This window comes from Saccopteryx bilineata, chromosome 4 (assembly GCF_036850765.1).
Source record: "Saccopteryx bilineata isolate mSacBil1 chromosome 4, mSacBil1_pri_phased_curated, whole genome shotgun sequence".
Taxonomy (NCBI): domain Eukaryota; kingdom Metazoa; phylum Chordata; class Mammalia; order Chiroptera; family Emballonuridae; genus Saccopteryx; species Saccopteryx bilineata.
In genome coordinates this window covers 294,943,936-294,969,628 of record NC_089493.1, presented here as the reverse complement: position 1 = coordinate 294,969,628, position 25,693 = coordinate 294,943,936, and the positions used below count along the sequence as shown (strand labels likewise).

At 49.8% G+C, this 25,693-nt stretch overlaps 1 protein-coding gene and 1 long non-coding RNA gene across 4 annotated transcripts in view; one reads left to right on the top strand and one right to left on the bottom strand.

The window, feature by feature from the left end:
- Positions 1-1,938: 1,938 nt before the first annotated feature.
- On the bottom strand, positions 1,939-8,301 carry LOC136336636 (uncharacterized). Of its 2 annotated transcripts, none has more exons than XR_010731482.1 (3): positions 8,063-8,301; positions 7,197-7,468; positions 1,939-2,463 (listed from the first exon to the last, which is right to left on the bottom strand). It is a non-coding gene; the product is annotated as an uncharacterized lncRNA (long non-coding RNA). The 2 variants fall into 2 exon arrangements; XR_010731481.1 differs by having other exon boundaries at positions 7,245-7,468; positions 8,063-8,298.
- Positions 8,302-16,179: 7,878 nt separating this feature from the next.
- Positions 16,180-25,693, top strand: part of RBBP6 (RB binding protein 6, ubiquitin ligase) — a 32,677-nt gene continuing 23,163 nt past the window's right edge. For both annotated transcript variants that reach the window (XM_066275830.1, XM_066275829.1), the window contains exons 1-3: positions 16,180-17,532; positions 22,006-22,105; positions 25,105-25,141. In XM_066275830.1, coding sequence (XP_066131927.1) covers positions 17,367-17,532; positions 22,006-22,105; positions 25,105-25,141 — 303 coding nt within the window. In that variant the 5' untranslated portion in view covers positions 16,180-17,366. The remainder of the gene's footprint in view (positions 17,533-22,005; positions 22,106-25,104; positions 25,142-25,693) is intronic.

Genomic DNA, 25,693 nt, shown 5'->3' with positions numbered 1-25,693 from the left:
CCCCTGAGGCTGGCAGGACGGGGGGACTCCTGGGAAGGCAGCAGGAGAAGGGAGGCAGGATCCAGACAGAGGCGATACATTCTGATACATTCCACCTCGTGTTCCTTGCTCTGACTCTGCTCCCCACCCAAAGCCCCCCACCCCAAGGCAGCTTAGCCTGAGTCACCCCTCCATCCCCTTAGGGAGGAAGTTGTCAGGCAAAACCAGAGAACAAGGGCAGCCTGTTCTCAGCGTTTAAGATCAAAAGCCAGAGGAAAAGTCAAGCTCCAGGCTAAGAAAAGCCACCACCGCCTTTCTTGGACAATATCCTAGACAAGGAGTCGGACTATGGATGGATGACATTCAGACCCAGCTGTGCCCCGTGCTGGCTGTGTGACCTTCGACCACGGACACGAAATTTGTGTACGTCAGTTTCTTCTTTGGTAAAACAGGGCTCTTACCAATCAGTACCCGCCTCACAAGGCTGCTGTGGGGGCTAATTTATATCAGGACTGCCATCCTGAGTTGATGCTTCCTGCTCCTCCTCTCTCTCTCTCTCTCTCTCCTCTCTAAAATAAATAAATTTTTTAAAAATCTTAAAAAGTAAATAAAATTTCATTAACCAATGTCACCCCAATAAATTCAAAAGACAAAAATAAATAAAAGCAAACAAAGAAAAGGGCATATAAGAAACAACCAACTATAACTTGATTAAATGATGAAAATATTTCTTAGGGACAAACAAACAAACAGGCTCCCTTCAAGAATTCATATTCCAAAGGAGACAGAAGAGGGAGTCAGAGAGGTTGGAGGGTTACCTGTGAGGAAGGGTCTACACTTTCTTTCCAGAGGGGAAACTGAGGCTCAGCCAGGTACACACTTGCCCGGGCCACACAGCCGGCAAACAGCAGTGCCAGCGTCTGAACCCACGTCTCTGCGTACCCCCAAAGCAAGGGGTCACGGGCCCTCCATCTTCGCTCGCACTTGAACCAAAGACTCAGACCCTGGGAGGTTGCTCCCAGCCAGTCGCATCCCACAGACCCCAGACCTGGAAGAAACAAGCTGGTTCTGAGCCCCCTGCCTGGACCCAGGCCCATCTCAATCTTTTCAGTCTGTGCGCCAGCCTCTCATCTGTAAAATGAAACTGAAAACACCTGCCCCGTAGCGTTCTGTAAGCCCTCAGGGGATGTTATGAACGTTTCCAGCACAGAGCTGACACCCAGAAAGTCTTCTTACTCTCAGAGTTGTCCTTTTTTTTTTTTTTGTCTCCTGATATTTCTCAGAAATATATGATTCAACGTAGTTTCCCTCGATGGGCGTCCCCAATCCTCTCAGCCTGGGTGGGAAAACGTTGAGTGCTGGTTGGAAAGGAGAGAGACGTATGTGTCCGGTGTCACAGGACCAGGTGACTCTGATCTTTGGACACCAGACCCCGGTTTCTTGGTTAGGAGCCTTTAACTTTGGGGTTAGCCTGACCTCTAGTGGCCAAAGAGAGGACTCAGCGGGAAGCGTGCTCGGATGTTGAAATGTTAAAAAAAAGCTCCAAGGTCCCTGGGCTCTTATTGAGATTTTTACTGGACGCTGAGCTGCGCCCATCCACAGAGAAGTCACACCCGTGGGGCGCAGCCCACACGGTGTATAGGCGGCAGGAGTGGGTTTTGATCGAATCCTGGCTGGGTTCAGAACCCTCCGGCTTATTATCTATCCACAAGGCAGGCACAGCGCCTGGCTGGAGAGGGCCATCGTCCTGGACTCGACAAGAAAGTCCCACTTATGTATCAGGAAGCCCTTTTAATAAGTCAGAACCAGAGGGGTGGTCCCCGCTCCTCACTCACCCAAATGCTCTTTTCTCTGTGACCCTGGGGACGCTGCCACGGAAAGCCGGCTTGTTCTGGAGGGGACGGCTGGTCTTCCCACCTGGACTAGAAACTCAGCTTACACAGGCTTTCCGTGGTTTTATTTATTTATTTTTATCTATTTATTTTTTGGTGACAGAGGCAGAGAGAGGCACAGACAGGAGCAGACAGGCAAGGAAGGGAGAGAGATGAGAAGCATCAATTCTTCATTGTGGCACCTTAGCTGTTCATTGATTGCTTTCTCATATGTGCCTTGACGGGGGGAGGGGGCTACAGCAGAGTGAGTGACCCCTTGCTCAAGCCAGTGACCTTGGGGTCAAGCTGGCGGCCTCAGGCTTTCAAACCTGGATCCTCCACCTCCCAGTCCCATGCTCTATCCACCGCGCCTGGTCAGGCTGACCATGGTTTTATTGGCTCCTGCTGTGTCTTGTCCTCGGGTCCTCGGGTGGAACCGTGCCTGCGGCTCAGGACGTCCTCATTTACGTGGGTGGGCGGGGCTTATGTTCCACGAACACGATTACTGCCAGGGTTAGTGATTGCTTGTTGCACGTGGGCCCCGCCTGGCACGCCACTCAGCGTTCCCCGTGCGTCCCGCAGTTCATCCTCACCGCACCCCGACGGGCCGGTTCTATACAGAAGAGGAAACCTTGAGTCCAGTTCTGACTCCAAACCCCACACTTTTACCAGGACACTCTATCCCCACTAGAGACCAAGTGCTCAACCAGGGGACGCCCGACGTGAGCTGGCTGTCGTTAGACCCACCGTGTCACAAGTTTGGGCAAGTACGACAGAAACCCCGAGGACAGCAGAAATGGCCCGTTCAGGACCATTTCTGAGCAGGTCAGAGGGCTGGCTTCAGTTACACAGACACGACACATGGCCCAGACCTCCCTGTTATCTATCTCTCTGGCTGTGATACTCGTCCTCATTCAGACCTCTGTCCTAACGAAGGGCTTTCCTCCACACAGACACAGAAAGTAAGAAAAGCAAAGCCCGGTCCACGGACACTCGGTCCATCAGTGTGAGCTGAAAACACTCCGTGTCCCCATTCAGGGGCAGGTTCAAGGGACTGGACAGAGCGACTGGACATTAGACCTGGTCATCCACGTGGTGGGAAGAGCGAAGGGACGCCTGGGCAGTGGTGAGTGGCCCCCAGGACGGGTCAGCAGCCTTGAGGGAGCGAGATGGGCAGTCAGAGGCCGTGAGGCAGAATCCACAGGTGACCCCGTGACTCGTGTCCGTGCCTGCCAGACAGCACCCTCCGAAAGAAGGTCACTGACCGGGCGGACGGGCGGACTCGTCCAGCAGAGACGGAGCAGCCTCTGTATTGAGCTATCACTGGGCGACCACGGTGAGCCCGTGCGAGAGAGAACCACGAGGCGGAGACTCAGCCAGGGCCGCACCACGGGGCTCCCTCCCACCCAGGTGGACCCAGCCACTGCCGTCACACACGGTTTGCCTGTGGGCACCATCTCTTGACGCTGTGTATGGAGCCACGACTAGGAGACCCCAAGCAACCCACTGGTGAAGAGCTGCTTGCCTTGGACCCCGTCTCCCCCGGAGCGGACAGTGACTGGTGGCCCAGTCACTGTGGCCCCGCTGTGACCCACGTGGACCCCACCTGGAGGCTTGTCTGCCTTTCCTGTCCACAGTGCCTTGGTCAGCACCAACTATCTCGAGACTCACAAAGTGTCTGATTTCCCCCCCCCGCGGGGTCCTGGGTCACACACTCTTGGGCTCCGGGACTTACTTTATGCTGAAGGAGAGCTGACCGTGGACATGAGTGATAGTCACCGTCACTCCAAAGCTGTGTGTCTGGCCAGCACTGACGTGGCCTCTTGGGAGTGACAGACACCTCGGCCAGGGTGCGGTCCCTCAAACTGCAATCTGTCCTTTGAACCGATAGTCACTGTGTGGTGCTGTGTCCCCACAAGTTAGATGAACGGGTCTGAGAACCAGCAGGTGGCGGCCACCCCTCCGTGGTCACTCCCGGCGACCCGCTTAGGAATCCGTGTTTCCTCACCCAGAAATTTTATGCTCTGCTGAAGGGTAAGCCCTGTTTCCCACAGGAGGGGTGCTCCTCCCCGGTGAGAGAGTCACCCTGCCACTCACCTGACCCTGCTACCTGGTCATTTGGGGCTCCTTATGCCAGCAGCCCAACAGGGAAAAACAGAAACACACCCCAGCGGCTCCTGCATTGTCAAAGCTGCCTGACGTTCACTCTCACGAGGACATGGCATCTCTCTGCTGGAGAACGAGCACAGAAAGGGGGTTCCAAAGCGCAGAGGACACAGCGGGGTGCCCCTGGCTGCTCCCGTGCGTGATTTTAACCGTGGAGAGGCGATGACAGCCACCCCGGCCTCCTTTAGGCAAGAAAACCAGGGGCCCCAGAAATCTTCGGGGATGAAGAAGATTTAGGCCGGATCATCAGAGGAGCAAAACGCAGAACCAGTGGCCAAACTAAGCAGACGAGATGACGCTTTACCATCGGTCATTAGGGAAACGCAAATAAAGCCACCGTGAGGAATCACCCCACACCCACCAGGGGTGGCCAAAATCAAGAAGAACAAGCGTTGGCGAAGACGTGACAGACACCAGCGCCCTCCGGCATTCCCGGTGGGAGCGCGCCAGAGCACAGCTGCTGTGCAGAACAGTCTGGCAGTTCCTTAGACAGTGACAAGTAGGCACTTGACAAAGCCGTCCCACCCCTAGGCATCTCCCCGGGAGCAACGGAAACAGGTGTCCATGTAAAGACTTGTACACGAAGGCTCACGGCAGCCCTGTTCAGAGTCGCCAAAACGTGAAATGAGTCCATCTTCAATGAATCAACGGAAATAGGACATTCCTACAGTAGAATATCATTCTGCCACACACACACACACACACACACACAAAAGAATGAATTACTGATATGTGCATGCTATAGCATGGGCGACAGACTCCTTGAGAATATTATACTCCGTGGAAGATGAGCACAGATCGGGTGATTTCAATTCTGTGACGAGTCCAGAATAGGCAAATCCACGGAGAGAACAAGTAGCTCAGTGGTTGCAGGGTGCTGGGGGTGGGGGTGGGGGTGGGAATGACCGCTGATGGCTAATGGGTACAGGGTGATAAACAGGGTTTTGTTGTTATTGTCATTGTTGTTTTAATTCAGTGAGAGGAGGGGAGGCAGTCAGGCAGACTCCTGCATGCACCCTGACCAGGATCCACCCAGCAAGCCCACTGGGGCATTGCTCCATTGCTTAGCAACCAAGCTCTTCTTAGTGCCTGAGGCAGAGGCCATGGAGCCATCCTCAGTGCCAGAGCCAACTCGCTCCAATGGAGCCATGGCTGCAGGAGAGGAAAAGAGAGAGAGAGAGAGAGAGAGAGAGAGAGAGAGAAAGGGGAGGGGAGAAGGGTGGAGAAGCAGATGGGCGCTTCTCCTGTGTGCGCTAAGTAGGAATCGAACCCGGGACATCCTCACGCCGGGCCGACACTCTACTGCTGAGCCAACCAGCCAGGGCCAAACATGTTTTAAAACTAGATAGTAGCAATGGTTGCACACTTCTATGAATATATGTAAAGCCACTGAATTGTATATGTGTCAAAGGTAAATATTATGGTATGTGAATTATATCTCACTAATGCTGTTATAAAGACAAGACAGTGGCAAATAAGCCCATGGAACGATGCTCCAATTAATCAACTATTGGGAAATTTACGTAAGAAGCACAATAAGGATGTCTAAAGCAAAAGACAGTCGGCACCATGTGGCAACAAGTTTTCATTCAACAGGAATAAAGCCAGTTCAAACGCAACATGTTCCGTGAAAGACGTCAGACTCAAACAGCAAACACACTGTGTGATTCCATTTATACAATGAGCTGGAAAAGGCAAAACAGTAGGCATTAGACCCTGGCCGGTTGGTTCAGCGGTAGAGTGTCGGCCTGGTGTGTGGAAGTCCCAGGTTCCATTCCCGGCCAGGGCACAGAGGAGAAGCGCCCATCTGCTTCTCCACCCTTCCCCCTCTCCTTTCTCTCTACCTCTCTCTTCCCCTCCCGCAGCAGAGGTTCCATTGGAGCAAAGTTGGCCCCGAGCGCTGAGGATGGCTCCATGGCCTCTGCCTCAGGCGCTAGAATGGCTCTGGTTGCAACAGAGCAACACCCCAGATGGGCAGAGCATCAACCCCTGGTGGGCATGCCGGGTAGATCCTGATTGGGCACATGCGGGAGTCTGTCTCTCTGCCTCTCCACTTCTCACTTCAGAAAAAATACAAAAAAATAAATGAAAAAAAAAAATGGTAGGAGTTAGAGAGCAGGTTGCCAGTTGTCAGGGGCTAGGGGTCGAGGGTCACAAAATTCAGAAGGTGATGAAGATGCTCTGTATCCCAACTGTAGCGGTTGTCACGTGACGGTAGTGTGCCAAAAACCAGAAAACTGTATGTAACCCAAAAAGGGTGGCTTTTTGGTATGAAAATCATACTTTAATGAATGTGACTTAAAAAAAAAAAAAAAAAGACCACTTTTTGCATCCTATATTGGTTCTGCTTCCTAGGTTAGTTGACCAACCACTCAATTTCATTTCCTCTTCCCGGAAAACAGTGCTCTTCCCAGCGTGGGGGCACCCTTTCAGCTTTCCAGAAATATTCTACGTAGACACAAGCGTATATATGTACATATGCACATAGCATGTGCATATGAACATGTACAGATATAAATATAGATGTATACGTAATTTAGAAGTATAGTATACAATGTTTTATTGTGCCTTCTACTTAACTATATACATATACTGCTCAGAAAAATTAGGGGATATGTCAAAATGAATATGAAGCGATAAAAAAAAGGAAGCATTTGATCTTTTTTTTTAATGAAACAAGAACATCAGAAAAGCCAACGACAAGTTGAAGAAAGTGGTTTGATTATGCAGATGAGATGCAAAACCAACTTGTAATTCACTGGTGACCGTGCGCTTATATAACAGGCTGATCGTACTGGAGTAGCTGCACGTTCCCCGACCCCCTAATTTCTGCGAGCAGGGTACTTGCATACCCTGTCCTATCGGCTCACTGCGTGACTGCCTCCCCGGGGGTGAGTGGCAGCTGGAACACCAGCTCGCTCTCGTCCAGCCCTGGCCAGGAGAGTTGACCTGCCTGCCTACAGAGATCCGGGCCGAGTCCACACACGGACTCTGAGGCTACTCCTCCTCCAGGAATCCGCCCTCCGCTTCCGCTTCCGGGGGCCGTGTTTGTGCGTCCCTGTCCCCGGTTCTGCGGACCAGCGCAGCGAGGTAGTATTCCAGCCCAGCCCCCGCCCGCTCCGCTCCGCTCCCTCCGCAGGGACTTGTCCTGCCTCTGCAGCCTGCAGACGGGACACTCACCCAGCGTTGTCCCTTGCCTCCCAGGGACGGCACCCCTCTAGCGCTTGCCTGGGTTCGAGTGCTCCCCAGTGTTTCCAGGTAGTGACGTTTTCTCCGGAGTTTAGAGTTGTTGTGTGTGCAGAAGTGATCTGTGACGGACACCGGGCGTCTGCCCGTCTCTGACCGCTGCATTTCACCTTCGGCACAACCCTGCTCGAAAGGTCCTATGATTGCCTCCGGTCTGCAAACAGGGGCGCTGTCTGCCCGGTAACGCTCAGATCACGTGAGTGAGCCTTTGGGGGTGGAGTGTGGAGCTTTTTGTTGTTGTTTGTATTTTTGTTTTTGCAAATAAAAAGCCCTGTGGAGTCAGACGCTGGGGGCTCTGCACTTGGAACAAGCCCCAGGCCTGGGCACAGAGGGCATTCCTCTCCTCTCTGCATCTCTCCCTCTCCTGCCTCGCCGAGGAGGACTTCTGCGTCCAGTCACAGGCCCAGACCAACCAGCAAGGTTACCCTTAATGGATGGCTGACAGATCTCTGTCACCCGCCTGCAGGACAGGTGGAGCAGGCCCCAGGAAATACAGGATCTGTCTTGGGGCCAATCCCTCCCCGCCTGCCTGAAGCCTGAGCCCTGGTGACTGGTGACGTGACCCTGGGGAACACGCTGTTAGCTAGGCAGGGCCTGTGCAGCACCGCCCTCTGCCTTTTAAGTAAGACCCACCCAACACCCCCACGCTTCCCTGGGCCTCCCAGGATGCGCTGAAGGTAATCAGAGCTTGGCAGTAACTTGCCTCTTAGGGACTTGTGCTCCCCCCCCCCCCCCCGCTCCCCTCCATACTCCAATTGCCCTGAATATTATTAACACAGGGTGGTCCTGAGTTCTCATACCTTTCTAGAACATTCCTCTCTCAAATAAAAATGTTCAGATGGCTTTTATAATCCTACAGGATCTGGCCTCTGCCCTTCTCTCTGGCCGAAGGCCTGTCACCCGCCTCATGACCCATACCTCAGCCACACAGGCCTTTTAACTGTCCCTGGATCACACCTCAGGACTCTCGCACGTGTCCCTCACTCCGCCCAGAAGCGTCTTCCCCTAGGACCTCGCCCCACCTGTCATTAAAATGCCAGCTCAGAAGTCGCCCCCTCCCGAAGCCCTTTCCTGACCGCGCCGCGCCCATCACCCCTTCCCACTCCATCTCCTTAGCTCTGCCTCACTGTCTTCACGACATGTGAGCACCGCATGCGAGGTTGAGGGCTTCTCTCGGCTCGTCTGGCTGCTCCCTGTGTCTCCCGCCCACTGGAAGGGACACTCCGGGTTGGCAAAGCCTTGCCCTCCCTGCTCATCTCTGCGCTCTGAGCCCGAGAGCGGTGCCAGAAACAGGCTGTCAGCCGGTGACTGTCTATAGAATGAATGAGTGCTTTCCTCCCATCCACCCCACCCCCACCCCAGGCTGCTTTTATCCAGGGGCAAAGCCAGCAAACCAAAGGCCAGGTATGTCCCCGACACCAGCGCGGGTATGACAGACCCCACCAGGAACAGCCTGTCGGGGAAGGCGAGCTCACCACTGAGTTCGAATACCGGCTCTCCGCCTGCATGAGCTGGAGAGGAGAATGGCACCCCCCACCCACCCCCACCCCCCATACACTCCCCCCCACCTTGTGGTTAAGTCTGAAGGAGAGAGCCCGGGGGACATGGGGGGGCACTGAGCCTGGTGCCGCTGGGAGGGGAATGTGGCCCAGCCACGGGGGGGGGGGCAGAGCCGGTGGAGGCCGGACAAAGCCCCAGAGGACACCGTGTGAGTGAGGGCGTCCCCGTCTGCCCTGAGCCCCTCCCGGAGTAGAAGGGGAGACTTCGGCCACTGCCCTGCTCCCATCTCCCAAGCCTGTGACTGCTGGAGAAGCCAGGCAGAACCAACTCCTCAGGAGTCATCTGGGGCCCCACCGATAACCCGGCAGCACCTGGCAGGTGCCCTCGGGGAGGATGTAAAGGAAGCAGGGGAGGTCCGTGCCCTCCTGGAATTGGATCGGGGAGTAGGGACGAGATAAAAACAGGAGACCAGAGATCCGAGGATAAGCGGGAGCCAGAGGGAGGACAGCCTGCGGACTGTGGCTGGCACGGGACCAGCTGTGCCCCCCGGTGCCCCGACAGAGGCAGTCCCTTCCCTTGGGCCCTCGACAGGACAGTCACTGGGGCCAGAGACTAGTCAGTAGGGAAGAGACGGCCCTTCCCTAAAGAAGGCCCGCCCTGTTTTAAATTGTGGCACCTGTGTGACCTCAAGCGGGTGACTTCACCTCTCTGAGCCTTGTGGCCACGTTTCTGACACGGGGATAATAGTGGGATGTGTCCACAGGGTGCCTGGGAGGCTTGGAGGGAAGATTACACGGAAACTACTCGGCGAGGGCGTGGTGAGGAGGAAATGCTTGGTGAATGCCAGCCGTGGTTTTCGGTGGTGACGTTGAACGTGTACCCAAGTTGGAAGCACTTCAAAGGGACATCTCCAGCATTTGCCGCTTGAATTTACTTCCCAAACAACACTTTTAATGGTGCTTGTGTGTCCTAGGCACTGTTGTGGAATTGTCTTAATAACCTTATCAGGAAGGTACTATTTTCTTTTGTCCTTTTTTTTTTTTTTTAACACATAACGTGACATTTTTCATCTGAACCATTTTCAAGTGCACTGCTCACTGGTGTTCAACATACTCGCATTTTGATACAACAGATCTCGGAAAGGTGTTCATCCAAAACTGAAACTCTCTGCCTCCTGACTATCATCCCCCATGCCCCTCCTCCCCCAACCCCTACTTTCTGTTTCTAGGGAGGCACTATTTTAACTGTTTTGCAAATCAAGAAGCCAAGACTAGCTACATAATATGCAGGGGGGGGGGGGACAGGACAAAATGGAAATGATGATGAAAATGATGAGCAGGGCCAAGACGGCCACAGCAGACCCTGAGAGCAAGCACCGGGTCCTTCCGTGTACCATGAAGGAACCAAGGGCCAGAGACGTTACGTCACTTTACCAAGGTCACACAGCAAATCCTGGAGTCTCTCAAAATAGATGACTTCCCTTACTTTAGAGGAAACGCCCTGCGGTAGGGGCTCTGATCTTGTTGACCACAGATGGCCAGGCCCCCCAGCCCGGCACCTGGCACACATCAGCACTTGTGACATAGTTTGTATCCGGGGAGGGAACGAACCAGTTGCACCTGCTCAGAGAAGAGGTGTCTCTGGCACGCTGTGCTCTGCCTTGGCTCCGGCACAGTGACACCCCCGTTGCTGCTCCATTGCATTCACCGAGAGCTCCTTGACTTCCTGGGGGAAGCCAGCGTGATGACATGTGTCTGCCTATCTCTAATGTCCCAGGGGCCCCTTTTATGAGGCCCCGCCTCGTACAGGGATCCCTGGTGTTGAGTCCCACTTGGATAGGGTGGAAGGAAGTGAGAAGTCCCTGGATGGTGTGCAATCACCGGTGACATTTGTGTGACTGCGGGTCTCCAGGAGTCCAGCCAAGTCCCTTCGCTGATCTCAACACAAGAAAACCAGAGCCGAATTATTATTTTTTTTTCCAGAGCCGAATTATTATAGGATAAGTAAAAATGAGTTTTTCTTGTGCTTATGACATTCATGTTGTGAAAGAGTTTAGGAAGCTAGGCTAATTTTTTTGTTTCTCAAAGGGACTTTTTTTTTTCCTCCCTCTGTACAAATGCTTGTGACATTCTTGGCTGGGAAGAAGGGAGGGAGGGACGGAACCTCAGAGGCATGTTGGTGGATTAATCACACCTCTGACCTCATGGCCTCTCGTCCGCATTGTACTGTGCCTGGCTCCCTTCTGACTTGTCTGTCTTCGCTTGGTTCTGTTTAGCAAAATAGAATATCTGTGAACCTGCCCAAGAACGAGATTATCACCAATAATTCCTATTCCATCTCCTAGGTAATCACTATGCTGAATTTTGTGTTTTCAGGCCATTTTCTTTCAGATGGGTTAAATTTGTGTGCCTAACTAAATAATGTATTATTATTTAGTTTTATTTGTTTTCCAAACCTACAGAAAGGGTATGATTATACAATTTTTCATCTTCTGAAACTTGCTTGTTTTGACTCAAGAACAGCTACAAAGATCCCCATCACCATATCGTTGGATGTAGCTGTGGTTTGTTCGTTTTCACTGTTGTGTAATATTCCACTGTCTGGATAGACTAAGATGTGCTTGTCTCTTCTCCTCTCATGAGCATTCGGGTTGTTTCAGCTTTTCACTATTAAAAAAAGCTTCCATGAAATTCCTGAGCAAGTCCATATGCGTTCAATTTGGCCTGAGGCCATTCTTAAATTTACAAGAGAATGCCAAATTGTTCTTCAAACACTCCTCCAATGGATGCTCCTCCGATGCTCATAGGGGATCCCACCGATCCCCATCTCCCACAATGGGATTTTCAGATTTTTTCATTTTGCCATTTGAACGTGTGTTGAATGAATAACTGAGTTAATAGTGGAGAAACAATAGATTGCTCACATCTATTTTCAAAAAACTGGGCCGTGGCCGGTAGGCTTAGTGGTAGAGCATCAGCCTGGCGTGTGCAAGTCCCAGATTCAATTCCCGGTCAGGGCACACAGGAGAAGCACCCATCTGCTTCTCCACATTTCTTTACACTTCTTCTGCAGGGTTCTGATCCACTCTATTCTGAGGGCGTGGCCTCCATCGAGTGCATCAAACTGATTAAATTATCATGAAATGAGGTGGGCAGAGATTAGCCACAGACTAGTGAGAGGATATAGACAGAGATGGTTCCTCATTTTCTTGTCTGGTTTTTCTTTCATTTGAGACAATTTCCCCCCTTTTGTTCTCATAGAGATTCTTCAAGAAGAGGAGCCATTCTGAAGAGGGCCCACAGGTGAGAAAGTCTGGCTGCGTTAGGGAAGAAGATAAAGGTGGGAGGCATTGGTTATATATTGTTTTAAAAAGGAGATGACAACAGGCTCAATAAGGATTTACTTATGGTGGGCCCCACATCAGCAACACCAAGATGTAATACTTTGGCCCTGGCCGGTTGGCTCAGCGGTAGAGTGTCGGCCTAGTGTGCGGAGGACCCGGGTTTGATTCCCGGCCAGGGCACATAGGAGAAGTGCCCATTTGCTTCTCCACCCCTCCGCCGCGCCTTCCTCTCTGTCTCTCTCTTCCCCTCCCACAGCCAAGGCTCCATTGGAGCAAAGATGGCCCGGGCGCTGGGGATGGCTCTGTGGCCTCTGCCCCAGGCGCTAGAGTGGCTCTGGTCGCAACATGGCAACACCCAGGAGGGTCGCAACATGGCGACGCCCAGGATGGGCAGAGCACCGCCCCTGGTGGGCGTGCCGGGTGGATCCCGGTCGGGCGCATGCGGGAGTCTGTCTGACTGTCTCTCCCTGTTTCCAGCTTCAGAAAAATGCAAAAAAAAAAAAAAAAAAAAAAAAGGAGATGACAACAGGCTCAGTAAGGATTTACTTATGGTGGGCCCCACATCAGCAACACCAAGATGTAATTCTTAACCTAACTGCAGTTTCAGCGCCCCAGTGACATGACCTTTAACCTGCCGACACGGTCAGCGCTCGTGAGACCATCTGATCGGGGGGACATCTCTTCTCCCCTCAGGAAGGCCGCACCCCCTTTCCACAGCCATGAGGAGCTCCCGTCCATTTGCTGTGAGATGTGGCCTGGCTCGTGGGTCTTTCCATAAAGCCACTTAGATCATGAAAATGGACTCAGTTCAATTTTGATAATACAGTGCTTGCTTCAGCAGCGCATATACCAAAATTTCAATAATAGATGATGTGGTTGAGTTGAACTGGATTTTCATTTCTGGGGCTGGCTTGACTTACCAAAAGCTTATTGCCATGATATTTGTGTAGATCGTGCAGAAACACACACACACAAAAAGTGTAGTTGTTTAACACACATTGATTGAGTGCCTACTATGTTTAGGCAATGTTCTGGGAGGTGGAGCTACAACACAAACAAGAGACAAACCCTTGTTCTGAGGTGCAGGGGGGACAGAAAACTAAAAAACACATATAGCCCTAGCCAGTGGCACATTGGATGGAGCAGTCCTGGAGCACTATGGTCACTGGCCTGTTCCCCAGGGCACCTGCTCGGCTGGAGGACAGCCACGGTGAGGGCACATATAAGAAGTAATCAATGGCACAACTAAGTGGAACAAAAATTGATGCTCCTCTCTCTCTCTCTCTCTCTCTCTCTCTCTCTCTCAAAAATAAATAAAGCTGGCCCTGGCCAGTTGGCTTAGTGGTAGAGCGTCGGCCCAGAGTGTGGAAGTCCCTGGTTCAATTCCCAGTCAGGGCACACAGGAAAAGCAACCATCTGCTTCTCCACTCCTCCTCTCACTTCTCTCTTTCTCTGTCTCTCTCTTCTCCTTCCCTCTTGCAGCCATGGCTCGACTGCAGTGAGTTGACCCCAAGTGCTGAGGATGACTCCATGGCCTCCGCCTCAGGAACTAAGAGCTCTGTTGCTGAGCAACAGAGCAATGGCTCAGATGGGCAGAGCATCACCCCCTAGTGGGCTTGCCGGGTGGATCCCGATCCAGGTACGTGTGGGAGCCTCCCTGCTTCCCCTCCTCTCACTGCATAGAAATAAACAAATAAACATATACCACGTGTAGCAGTGATGGGTGTCTGGTAAAAACGAGTCTAAAGGAACAGAGAATGATGGTCCTCCTGTTTAGATAAGGTGGTTTTGGGAAGACTTTTCGGACAAGATGATGACTGAGTTAAACCAAGTTCAGAGGGAATGTGGAGTCTGCATTTAGGAAGTCCCTGGCACACTTAGCCACCTCTTGGCTGTGTGATCTTGTTCTCAGTGACTGACCCAGCAAGGATGAGGAAAACGCATTGTAAATAATAGTGTTACAGTTCGTGAATGCAATGTTATTATATTATGAATGTTATGGACGTAATAACTTCCACATGCCCCCGAGGAAAAAATATTCCAATCCACTGACGGATATCTTGGCACAATTTCCAACTTTTATAAATGAGATTTTGGACCCGCCACAAAGCAGGCATTGCCCTGACTGTGCGAATACAGAAAATTCATGATGGCTAGTTTCAGTTTCCTCCTCTGTAAACTGAAGATAATGGTTGTGCTGACCACCCAGGGTTTTCTGTTGATGTTGATAAACTGACATTGATTAAACCATACTTACTGAGACACACTGAACCCTATTCCAGGCAGGATCCTAAACAGTGGAAATGCATTCAATAATTTAATCCATAACAACTCGGTAAACCAAATACTATTTTTAATGGAATTTTTTAAGAAATTAAATGTACTGGGATGACCGTGGTTAAGAACATTATCTCGGTGTCAAGTGTGCAAAACTGCAACACAACATCTGTATCTTGCCTGGTGCGCTCGTCACCCAACATGTATGGCGACTGATGCAAGGAGGCCAGACTTGACCAGCATGCTCCAGCCAGTGAAACTGCAGTAGGCAGTCAGACAGGCATAAACCGATGGGTCAAGCACAGAAGGTCACGGGGCAGAAGAGCCCCAGGTGCCTAGCAACGGGCAAAACTGGCAAAACAAGGACCTCGCCTGCAGGGTAACTTTTTCTTCCCTAGTTTGTCACTGCTTAGAGCCTCCCTAACTAATAAGGGGCAAAATTAAAAGGACACACCAGGAAAGCTGACAAATAGTCTATGCAGATCCTCCCCAAGACCGCCCCTAAAATCCGGGTCCTTAAAAGCCATTAGGTCAGAGCAGGGGTCCCCAAACTACGGGCCGGCATGCGGCCCTCTGAGGCCATTTATCCGGCCCCCGCCACACTTCCGGAAGGGGCACCTCTTTCATTGGTGGTCAGTGAGAGGAGCATATTGACCATCTCATTAGCCAAAAGCAGGCCCATAGTTCCCATTGAAATACTGGTCAGTTTGTTGATTTAAATTTACTTGTTCTTTATTTTAAATATTGTATTTGTTCCCATTTTATTTTTTTACTTTAAAATATGTGCAGTGTGCATAGGGATTTGTTCATAGTTGTTTTTTTTTATAGTTTGGCCCTCCGATGGTCTGAGGGAGAGTGAACTGGCCCCCTGTGTAAAAAGTTTGGGGACCCCTGGGCCAGAGGATCCAGTGCAGCTGTCTCTGACTCTCTCTCTATCCAGAAACACACCAGCGCTACACACACACACACACACACACACACACACACACACACACATTTCTTTTGCTTCTCTCTCCTAAGCTCCAAGGGCTCCTCTTTCGCCTCTGTAGCTTCTTTCCTGAGCCCCTTCCTTCTGCAGCTCACCCTTCTACTTCCTCCCGTTCGAGCCTCGGCTCTAAACTCTTTCTTAGCCAGAACTCAAATACCCCAGGTCGCTGAACCCAGACCTGGCGGCGTGACATCCACCTGTCTAAAACCTGCTGCTGCTGCTGCTACCCTGTCCCCCACCGAACGGTGGCGCAGAGTTAAACCGTGGGCGGGTGGCCTGGGTTCCAGCCCACACAGCGTGGCTGCAGAGCCTCGCCCCGAGCACGCAGCACGAGCTCAGTCCATCTGCCCGGTTCTCTCCCGCGGTTGCTCCCTTCATTTTCCCCTTAGGACGGCAGAATGCAGCGAGTCTGTTACCCCGGGAAGCTAAGGGACGCATGCACAACGGCCAGCACGCTCACTTAAATTGCGGGGTGCTCGGAGGAGTCGGGGGCGTGGGCACTGGGGAGTTAGCCCGGAAGTTTGCACTCTGCGGTGCACGCCAGTGCGGTCGCAGCTGCTGCTGCCGCCGCTGAAATCGGAGCTCCCCCTCCCGATCCGCCCGATGAGCCGGCCCTCTTTGCATCCGTCTCCCCCCCGCCCCGTGGAGGCAGATGGTTTCTTCCGTCCTCCCGGCTGCTTCCGGTTCCGCGCTCGGGCGTCACAAAGCACGGCGGGGAGAGGTGGGGGAGTCACGTGGGGAAGAGTGAGCTTTGTGACGCCAACGGCCCCGCCCCTCGAGCCGCCGACGCGCTCACGTCGGCCCCGCCCCGCCAGCGCCGCCCGTGCGCTCCGTGCTTAAGAGACCCCGCGGAGTGGGCGCTCGCCTGGAGCCAGGCCGCGTCCGCCATAGTGCCCGGTTCGGAGGTGTCGCCGCGGCTGCCGCCTGGGGACGGCCCGAGAGCGGCCGGGTCAGGACAGAAAAAAAAAAAAAAAAGAAAAGAAAAAGGAAGGAAGGCCTAGTCGTCGTCGTCGCCCGGCGGCGTCCCGGGCGGGTGCTCGCCGTTGCGGGCTGAGCAGCGCCGGGAGCGGAAGGCGAGGGAAGCGCGGAGCCGTCGGCGAGACAGGAAGCGTCGGGGAACTACCAGGGTCCGCCGGGGGCCTCCCCGCCTGCCCGGCCGCGCTGCGGGGCCCGCGGAGGCCCGGGGCCGGCCCCGCGGAAGCGGCGGCGGCGGGGGGTGGCGGCCGGCCGCGCGTCCGGGCCTAGGCGGCGGCGTGGCCGCGGCCTCTCCGGGGAGCCGGCGCCAGGGCGTGCGGGGGCCTGCGCATGCGCACGCTCCCGGGCCCGGGGCAGCGACGCCGGTCGTCCGGAAGCCGGGAGGAGGCGACAGGCCGCCGCTGGACTCCGGGCCTCCGGGCCTAGGCGCCCTGTGCCCGCCGCGGCCCTCTCCCGGGGTCCGGTCGGGTCACCCCCGACCGCGGAGAGAGAGAGGGGGAAAGAGACCCACCCACCGCCCACCGGGAGGTGCGGCCGCGCCATGGACCCCTGACCCCCGCGGGGTCATCCGGACTCTTTGAACGTGTGGACTGACCGCTACTGACTGCACCGCCTACTGCCCCCACCTCGGGCTCCGGCCGGCCCGTCGCCTGAGCGAGGGGGACGCCGCCGGGTGACATTGTGCCCGTTGGCCGCGTCTCCGCTCCCCTTGTCCCCGCCCTCGTCCGCCTGCTGCCCGCACAGGCGGCGGTGGTTCTGAGCGTCGGGGGTTCTGGATCGCTCGTTTCACGGACCCCCCAACTCCCCCCACACACACGCCTGCCTGTGGTTCCGCTGGGACGGACGGGGTGGGGGGTGTTACTATCGAATCCGAGGCCTGCGGGCCCTGCCGTGTCTTTTCTTAAGAGTGTCTTGTGTGTGTACCTTATTCTGCTCTTGAGTTGATAAATACACATTAACGTTGAGCGTGTCCACGTGGGTCTCCTCGCTGAACCTTAGGGACCCTCCTGTCGGCACCACCATGTCTTGTGTGCATTATAAATTCTCTTCCAAACTCAACTACGACACCGTCACCTTCGATGGGCTGCACATCTCCCTCTGCGACCTCAAGAAGCAGATAATGGGGAGAGAGAAGCTGAAAGCCGCCGACAGCGACCTGCAGATCACCAACGCGCAGACCAAGGAAGGTGAGAGCGCGGGCGCGGCCCGTCGGGGTGCAGGTGGCTTGCTTGGGGGGCGCGTCTCCCCTGCGCCTCCCCAGGGGCCCGAATGCTTTCCCCGCAGCGCTCGTCGATAATCGGGGTGGTGGGGTTTTAACCGGGTTTCTGCGGACGTGGATGGTCTGGAACAGGCCCATCCACAAACGTGGGAGTCGGCTTGCCTTCAAATGTGTGCAGATGAGGGTTTGGATGGGGAGAGGAGGGGGGTTCTCGGGGTGCTCGCCTTTCATTGGCAGGAACCGGGGAGAGCAAAGACCCAAGGCTTCTCATTTTTTTGTAAAACCAGCAATAGAGATACTTGTAACTTTTCCAACCGGACAGCGCTTTGGGGGCCTCATGGCAGATTTTGTGTCCTTTTCTCCCTCCCCCTGCCTTGTCCGTTTTTCATTTTTGGAGTTGCCCGTGTTGTGAAGGGATCCTCGCTTTATTTCGGAGGCTTGGATCCAGCCAGTCTTCAATATTGCAATTGCTTTGGTACTTGATAGCTTGTAATGTCACCCCCTTTTGTCTTGTGTAAATTTTAGCACTCAGTCATACAGTAATGAAGTAGTTGAACTCCGTTCATGTTTACTAAGTATCCCAAGTAGAGACTTTTCAGAAGTGGAATTGCTGGACTTGACATGATTCTGTTGATAACTAGACTACTGAAAACGAGGTTGCTGCCTCATGAACCCCAATAACCCACTGATTGTACTCTTCTCTTTAAAGGCACTTTATAATCCTGAGAATTTTAACAGTCAATATGAAAATGGGACTGACCTTAGATTCGAACTCTGACCCTGTTTTGGTTTCTTTTTCTTGGTATTGTGATGATCTGTAGTGTTCAGTTGGTCAGTCTTTTTTAGTTTGATCGATGACACAAGAAACAAAGGGAAGTTCTCAGTAGACGAGGGTTTTTCTTGATTTCTAAATTTGGTTTATGGTGATAGGTTCTTTTGGGTGCAGTTGGGGGTGCCCCCTTCTCGCCTGCTGTTGGGTAGGTGGTATGAAAGCTCACGTGCCAGTCACATCCAGACCCAAGTGCCAGTGTGTTGTGTCAGGGAACAGCACTGCTCACCGTCACTAGTCAAGAACACTCACTAAGGAAGAATTTTATTTACTCGCGTGATAATATGTGAAGGAATGGTCTTCACTTCCCCCTTTTTAATAAAAGTTTCATGCCTAAGGGACACTTCATGTTAGGCTGTGGTCATTGTAATTATGTGCAGCGTCTCTACTTGAGAGGAAACATTATTGGTCATGAGCATTTGAGAAACAGTTTTTAAAAATACTATTCAAAAACACCTTAAGGGAAATACTGTATTCTTTATGTTCACCATACATAAGCATTCCTTAAGTATGACAGTCACCCTTCACAGGGGAGTGTATAAGAATGTCAGGCCTTAAAAAAAAAAAAAAAAAAAAGAATGTCAGGCCTTCTTGAGAGGATAATGGGGTACTTATGAATGGAGTTAGAGGGTATGAAGTCAATCATTACACACTAGGCAAGTTTCATTTGGGGCTAGACTGTTCGTTTTTTCCACCTAATAATTGAATATGACTTCATTAGGAGTAAATTTGATAGAATAGGGTCGATGAAATTCTTGTCCAAAATTTAAGAGCTTTGTGATGTGTTATTTTTGCTTTGCCCAGCAGCAGATTTATTTTGAATATCTGTGTGAAGCTTCCTTATTGGGGAGAGATTTGGTAGATGGGTTAAGAGAAGGAACTTCAAGGGAGAAAATGTACACTATTTGCACTCCTCAAATTGGGTTTTTTCTTTCTCTCAATCAAAAATTGTTTCATTTTTTATAAATATATTTTAAAAAGAGAAATATTGTAGTGCAGAGGCTAGTCAGTGAGTTTTATTGGAAGTACGAAGTATCCAGTGTCCCACGACGGCTAAGAGTGCCGTTTGGTTTTAGCGCCGTCCAGTGAATTAAAGGGGACAAGGGAATGTTTACAAAGCTTCATAATTAGGAGATTGTCTAGGAGAAAATGCTGGTGTATCATCACAAGTTTGAATTAATGTTTAAATTTCCTAGTCTGTTATGCTCGAGATTCTCAAATCTTGATTAGATCAAAATGGCTGGCTCAATTTAATGTTTTAGATGTAAGAATCCTCCTTTATTTCTACACTGTATTTCAAAATGCATTCAGTAATCTTTTTCCTATATAACCTAACTATTTAAGCTTGTTTTCCTACGTTTCTATAGCCCCACTCCCCCCAAAAACCTTCGTTTTGAATTTAGTCTGAAAGATTAGGAAGCTGAGATTGAAATATTTTTAAAATACTTCTTTCTTCATTTCTCAAATTCATCTTGTTTTTCATTCTGTTTGTGTCTGCATATGTTTTTAGATTAAAAAATTACACTGGTGGGCAGAAGGGGCCTTTTGAAGTTAAGAGGCTACTTGTTAAAGAAGTGTTTAAGGGCAGAAAATCATTGTACATAAAAATGAGAAGGTCAATTAGAGCATCTAATGTTCGAGCATATGAACACATGTGCTATTCCCCACCCCCCAGCGAACGCTTTCGTTCTTACGTATTCAGAAACTGTCAGGTGTTTGACACCAAGTTTTGATTCTAGAATTTGCTTTTTAAAGATTCCCCATCTTGTCTGTTTCCAATTTTTCTTACTCAGAGCTTGCTTGAAATCTGGACTGTCATGAACTGTGCAAGGTGATGGGCTTATGTTGGTATTCTCAGATGTAGGAAATTGCATCACCCTAACTGAACACTGTAAGATACAGTCTGCTGCTTGAAACAGACTGAAGAGACCCCTCTCCTGAACAACCTACTTGTAACAGGAAATACTAATAGTATTAGGATTAAAAATAATAGAAGTGGTATATAAGGTATTTATGTATATATATGTATGTGTGTGTATAAGTTGAAAATGCTTAGGTGTGTGACAAACGAAGTACAGTCATTGGAAATCAGTCACTTGGTGCTGAGTAACTCGGGGACACAGAGAACCCTGCCTCGCCCGAGGAAACCCTGCTCTCTGATGGTGTGACTAAGGGAGACGGGCACATTTTGACAGCTAGCTCGCTGTAGTGGATTATTTTTCTTTTGGTAATTTGACAGATTCTCTCCTTAGCAACTCTTTTTACCATTGTTAAATGTATTGGTCTGCTTAATTTTTAAAATTCCATTCCTACAGAAATATTGCAGTAATAGTTAATAGTAGAAAACTAGTATCCACTCATCTTCCCATTTGTCTTCTCGCAAGGTGACATCACTGTTCGTCCAGTTGCTTAAACTGGGAACCCAGAAATTCATGCCCAATTCCCATTTCTCCTTTACCCCCAAACCTTAGCAAACCTTGTAGGGGTTTGATTCGCCCCCAAACCTTGGCCTGTTCTGGCGCCGTGCCCCAGCACAGACCGTCCTCACCTCCAGCCTGGACTGTGCACACTGCCCCCTGAGCGAGCCTTGTCCCTGCTGTCCCTCCTCTCTGGGTTCACCTCCACCAACTACCACAGTATCTCTGCTTGTTTATGACAAACTGTCGTCGTTTGTGTTTAAGTTCCTTCAGGGACTTGTTGTACTTAGAAACAAAATTTAGGTCAATGTATGATCAGTACCTTTCTACCTGTATTTAATGTCAGTCTTTCATTTTCTTCAGCTATTTGGTCTTTTTTGTGTCATTTTCTTTTTCACTTGCTTTTCTGTGTCTTACTATAAATTACAGCTTTTTTCATAGTGCAGATGTTCAGCGTTATTGGCGAACCAAACTAGAGACTGACTTAGTCTCACTGAAACTTGGGGTTCCGCAGACATAGTGTGCTGGGGCCAAGAACCAGCTGACACTATTTGGGTCCTTTAAAGAGAAGTACCTTGTGGTTTTGGATATTTGTTCTGACAGTATTGGTAATCAAGATGTAAGGCACATGGAGTTGTTAATACTCTTTTCTTTTTTTTTTCAATTTTTTTTTTTTTTTTTTTTTCATTTTTCTGAAGCTGGAAACAGGGAGAGACAGTCAGACAGACTCCCGCATGCGCCCGACCGGGATCCACCTGGCACGCCCACCAGGGGCGGTGCTCTGCCCCCCAGGGGGCGATGCTCTGCCCATCCTGGGCGTCGCCATATTGCGACCAGAGCCACTCTAGCGCCTGAGGCAGAGGCCACAGAGCCATGCCCAGCGCCCGGGCCATCTTTGCTCCAATGGAGCCTTGGCTGCGGGAGGGGAAGAGAGAGACAGAGAGGAAAGCGCGGCGGAGGGGTGGAGAAGCAAACGGGCGCTTCTCCTATGTGCCCTGGCCGGGAATCGAACCCGGGTCCTCCGCACGCTAGGCCGACGCTCTACCGCTGAGCCAACCGGCCAGGGCCAATACTCTTTTTATAGTTAACTTTAATTCCCATAAAATTCATCTTTGGTTCAAGTTCTCTAATTCCTGAGGACTGTGACTTACCCAAATCCCCAAATAGACATTCAGTTCTATTGTTCTGTTTACAGACTATACTGATGATAATGCTCTAATTCCGAAGAATTCATCTGTAATTGTTAGAAGAATTCCCTTTGGAGGTGTTAAATCTACAAGCAAGACATATGTTATGTGAGTATTTATCAAATTTCATGTATTTAAGTTCTCAAAATAATAGACCTTTTTTTTGGTATTTTTCTGAAGTTAGAAGCGGGGAGGCAGTCAGACAGACTCCCACATGCGCCCGACCGGGATCCACCCAGCATGCCCACCAGGGGGCGATGCTCTGCCCCTCTGGGGCGTTGCTCCGTTGCAACCAGAACCATTCTAGCGCCTGAGGCAGAGGCCACAGAGCCATCCTCAGCGCCCGGGCCAACTTTGCTCCAATGGAGCCTTGGCTGTGGGAGGAGAAGAGAGAGACAGAGAGGAAGGAGAGAGGGAGGGGTGGAGAAGCAGATGGGCGCTTCTCCTGTGTGCCCTGGCCGGGAATTGAACCCGGGACTTTCACACGCTGGGCCAACACTATAGCTGAGCCAACTGGCCAAGGCCTAGACTTTTTGTTTAAGAAAGAACCAAGGGTATTTTAGAACCAAACTCATTATTTTAGCCTAATGAATATATCTCCTGAAGCATTAAAATTGTGAGGACGAGATTGTTTTTTTCTCAAATTCTTCCCCCAGTTAGGTTAACTTAACCTATATAGTTAACAGAAAGCGCTATTAGAAAGAATTTTTGCACAAGAAAATGATGTTCAAATAGTGAACAAATATTTCTGTACCTTCCTTGTTTTTATTTGCTTCTGTGCTTTCTTTTTTTCCCCTAGTGTTAAAAAATGTATGTAAGTTTCTTAGGAGATCTGTCCTAAATATTTTGACAGCATCAAGAATTCTCGGTAATGCTAACACTCGCTCCTTGTCAGGAAGGGTTTTTGTTGGGAGGCTAGAGGGCTCATAGGAGTTATGAGCAGACCCTGGAATCAGACTTAGGTTTGACTCCCTGTCGCTTCACTTGTGTGACTTGTGTGACTTTGGGGTAGTTACCTAAAGTCTGTGCCTCGGAGTCAACAACGCCTCAGCCATGGTAAATGGCCGTTGTTAGAGGGAAAACAGCAACATGTGCAGAGGAGCCCAGAGGTTAAAAAACGTCACTAAAGGGGCAGGGTTAACATTTTTGTCTTGAACTCTCTATGCTTCCTTGCAACTTGGATAGATTGTTGCAATTCTAACGTAAGCACAGCAGCCAGGCTATGAAAGGACAGTCCTTCCCTTAGAAGGCAGGTGGCCTTATTTAAACTCTTGACAAATCCTGCTTTTGGTCACTGAGGAACTCCGGGGCTGTCAGTTTGCCAGTCCTGGGACATGGAGTGGGTTCTTGGAATTGAGGTGCAGGCGTTGATTTCTCCGAGCTTCGGCCCCCGTGGGCACGCGTGCACTCTTCCAGGTCGTCCGCGTGAATGCCACTGTGTCGCCACGCTCGGAGTCCTTTAGTGTGAGATCCCCTGTCCAGTGACAGCCCGAAAAGCAGAGTACCTCCTGGGTGGGCCGTTCATAGCAAGTGAGCTGTGTGCTTCTTAACTTAATGGATTTTAAGAAATCATAAGGAAAGATTGATTTCTAGACTCTAGTATGAAATTACACTTTCTTTTCCAAGTTCCTTTTAAAACTACTGAGTTTCAGATTCTTTTGATATTCAGAACTCAAATTATTTGAAGAACCTGGGAAAATAAGTTGGCTGTTATGGGATTGCATGTTTTTTCACTGTGGGTACGGCTTCCTTTGTAAATGTGTTTGTCTCATAAAATGGGTTTGCTGAGCAAATAGTAGAAAATGAAAACTTGATTTGTATCTCAGGACTTCCAAATCATGCACAAACTTACAAACTTCTTTCAGGTGCTGGCTAACATTCCTCTAGAGCAGGGGTCGTCAACCTTTTTATACCTACCGCCCACTTTTGTATCTCTGTTAGTAAAATTTTCTAACTGCCCACCGGTTCCACAGTCATGGTGACTTATTAAGTAGGGAAGTAACTTAACTTTATAAAATTTATAAAGCAGAGTTACAGCAAGGTAAAGCATATAATAATAATTACTTACCAAGTACTTTATGTCAGATTTTCGCTAAGTTTGGCAGAATAAATCTTTATAAAAGAACTTACTATAGTTAAATCTTTTTATTTATACTTTGATGGCTCCGCTACCGCCCACCATGAAAGCTGGAACGCCCACTAGTGGGTGATAGGGACCGGGTTGACCACCACTGGTCTATAGTGTGAAGTTAAATGGAAACGAAGCATCTGGAGGCTGTACTTAGCCATTCTCCTCTGGCCTGTTTCCTGTGGGGACTTTTACAGGAATTTCTTTTAGGGCTTATTTGTGTTCTTTTTCAAAAATCAATGTGTCCAGTTCTCCGTAACTGTTTAACTTACTCTTTTTTCTAAAATGTTCTGTCAGACTGTGGTATTTTTCTGCTAGTTAGAATTCTTGTTTAATCTTTGACCATTGTTTTGAGACTTTTTTAAAAATTAAAGTTACTATCCAGTAGTACATAAATTTTAAAAGCAATTATGTATCAATAAAGTGTTTTTCAAACTAAAAAAAAAATTAAAGTAACTCTATCAATCTGTGTTTCTGTATTTGAAATCTGTTTTTGGAGCTCAGCCATTTCTCAGGGATCCAAATTACAAATGTCACAGTGGTCTTCCTTTCAGAAAATCGGACGTATGAAAATTTACATCCCTGTTAAAAACCGGGGGATGATTTAAGTGTCCAGCCTTCTAAGAAATAACCACAGTTTCTCAAGAAGTCCTCAGACTTCCTTTCAGAAAACAGTGTAAGTGGCGAGATCCACCTATTCTTGTAATTTAAATTTAAAAAGAAAAGTGTACCTATTCTAGAATTCCCCAGTATGGATTTTTTTTTAACCACATATTAAACTGTTTGTGTTCAGAGGTGATAAAGATTAATCAAAGTAGTGCGTTCCTTATTTTGGAGAGTAACCACTTTTAAATCTTTGTCCCAAAGGAAAATTGTCCTATAAATTAGTGATTTAAAGATATGTGTTAAGGATTTATAGCACAGAAGTTTCTAAATAGCTGCTTATAGAGCTAATGTTATCTTTGTTTTTGTTTTTTAGAAGTCGAACTGAACCAGTGATTGGAACTTCAAAAGCAGTATGTAAAAACACAATCTCACACTTTTTCTACACATTGCTTTTACCTTTATAATGTAGCAGTAAAGTAAATCATTTCAGACCTTAATATCCTACTGGTCATAGTACATGTTGTAAATAAAATGTATTTTGCTGACAGCTCAGTTGAATCTGGATATATGTGGCATAATTTTGCACACTTACTTTGTAGAAATGGGGAATTTGTGCCCAAAAACCACATGTTTCATATTACCTATGACAGCAACCCTGTATGACACTGTGTTGCACAGCTAATGTATGATCCTCTTTAGATCGTGTAGGTTTTACACTGATGAACATGGGACCGTGTTCACATCTGTCTGTCTAGAGTTAGTATTTTGTATGTATGTACAGGCTGTTGTGTGCTTTTTGTTTCTTGCAATAAAAAATGTTTGGAGTGTATATTTTGCCACTTTCACATTGTATCACTTAGTTTTTGTTAGATTTTTTTTCCCTGCCTGATGGGTGGCTCTGAAAAGTGCATTAGCCACCACATTAACGTTTGATGCTTTCTCCGAGTTCAGACACACGTAGG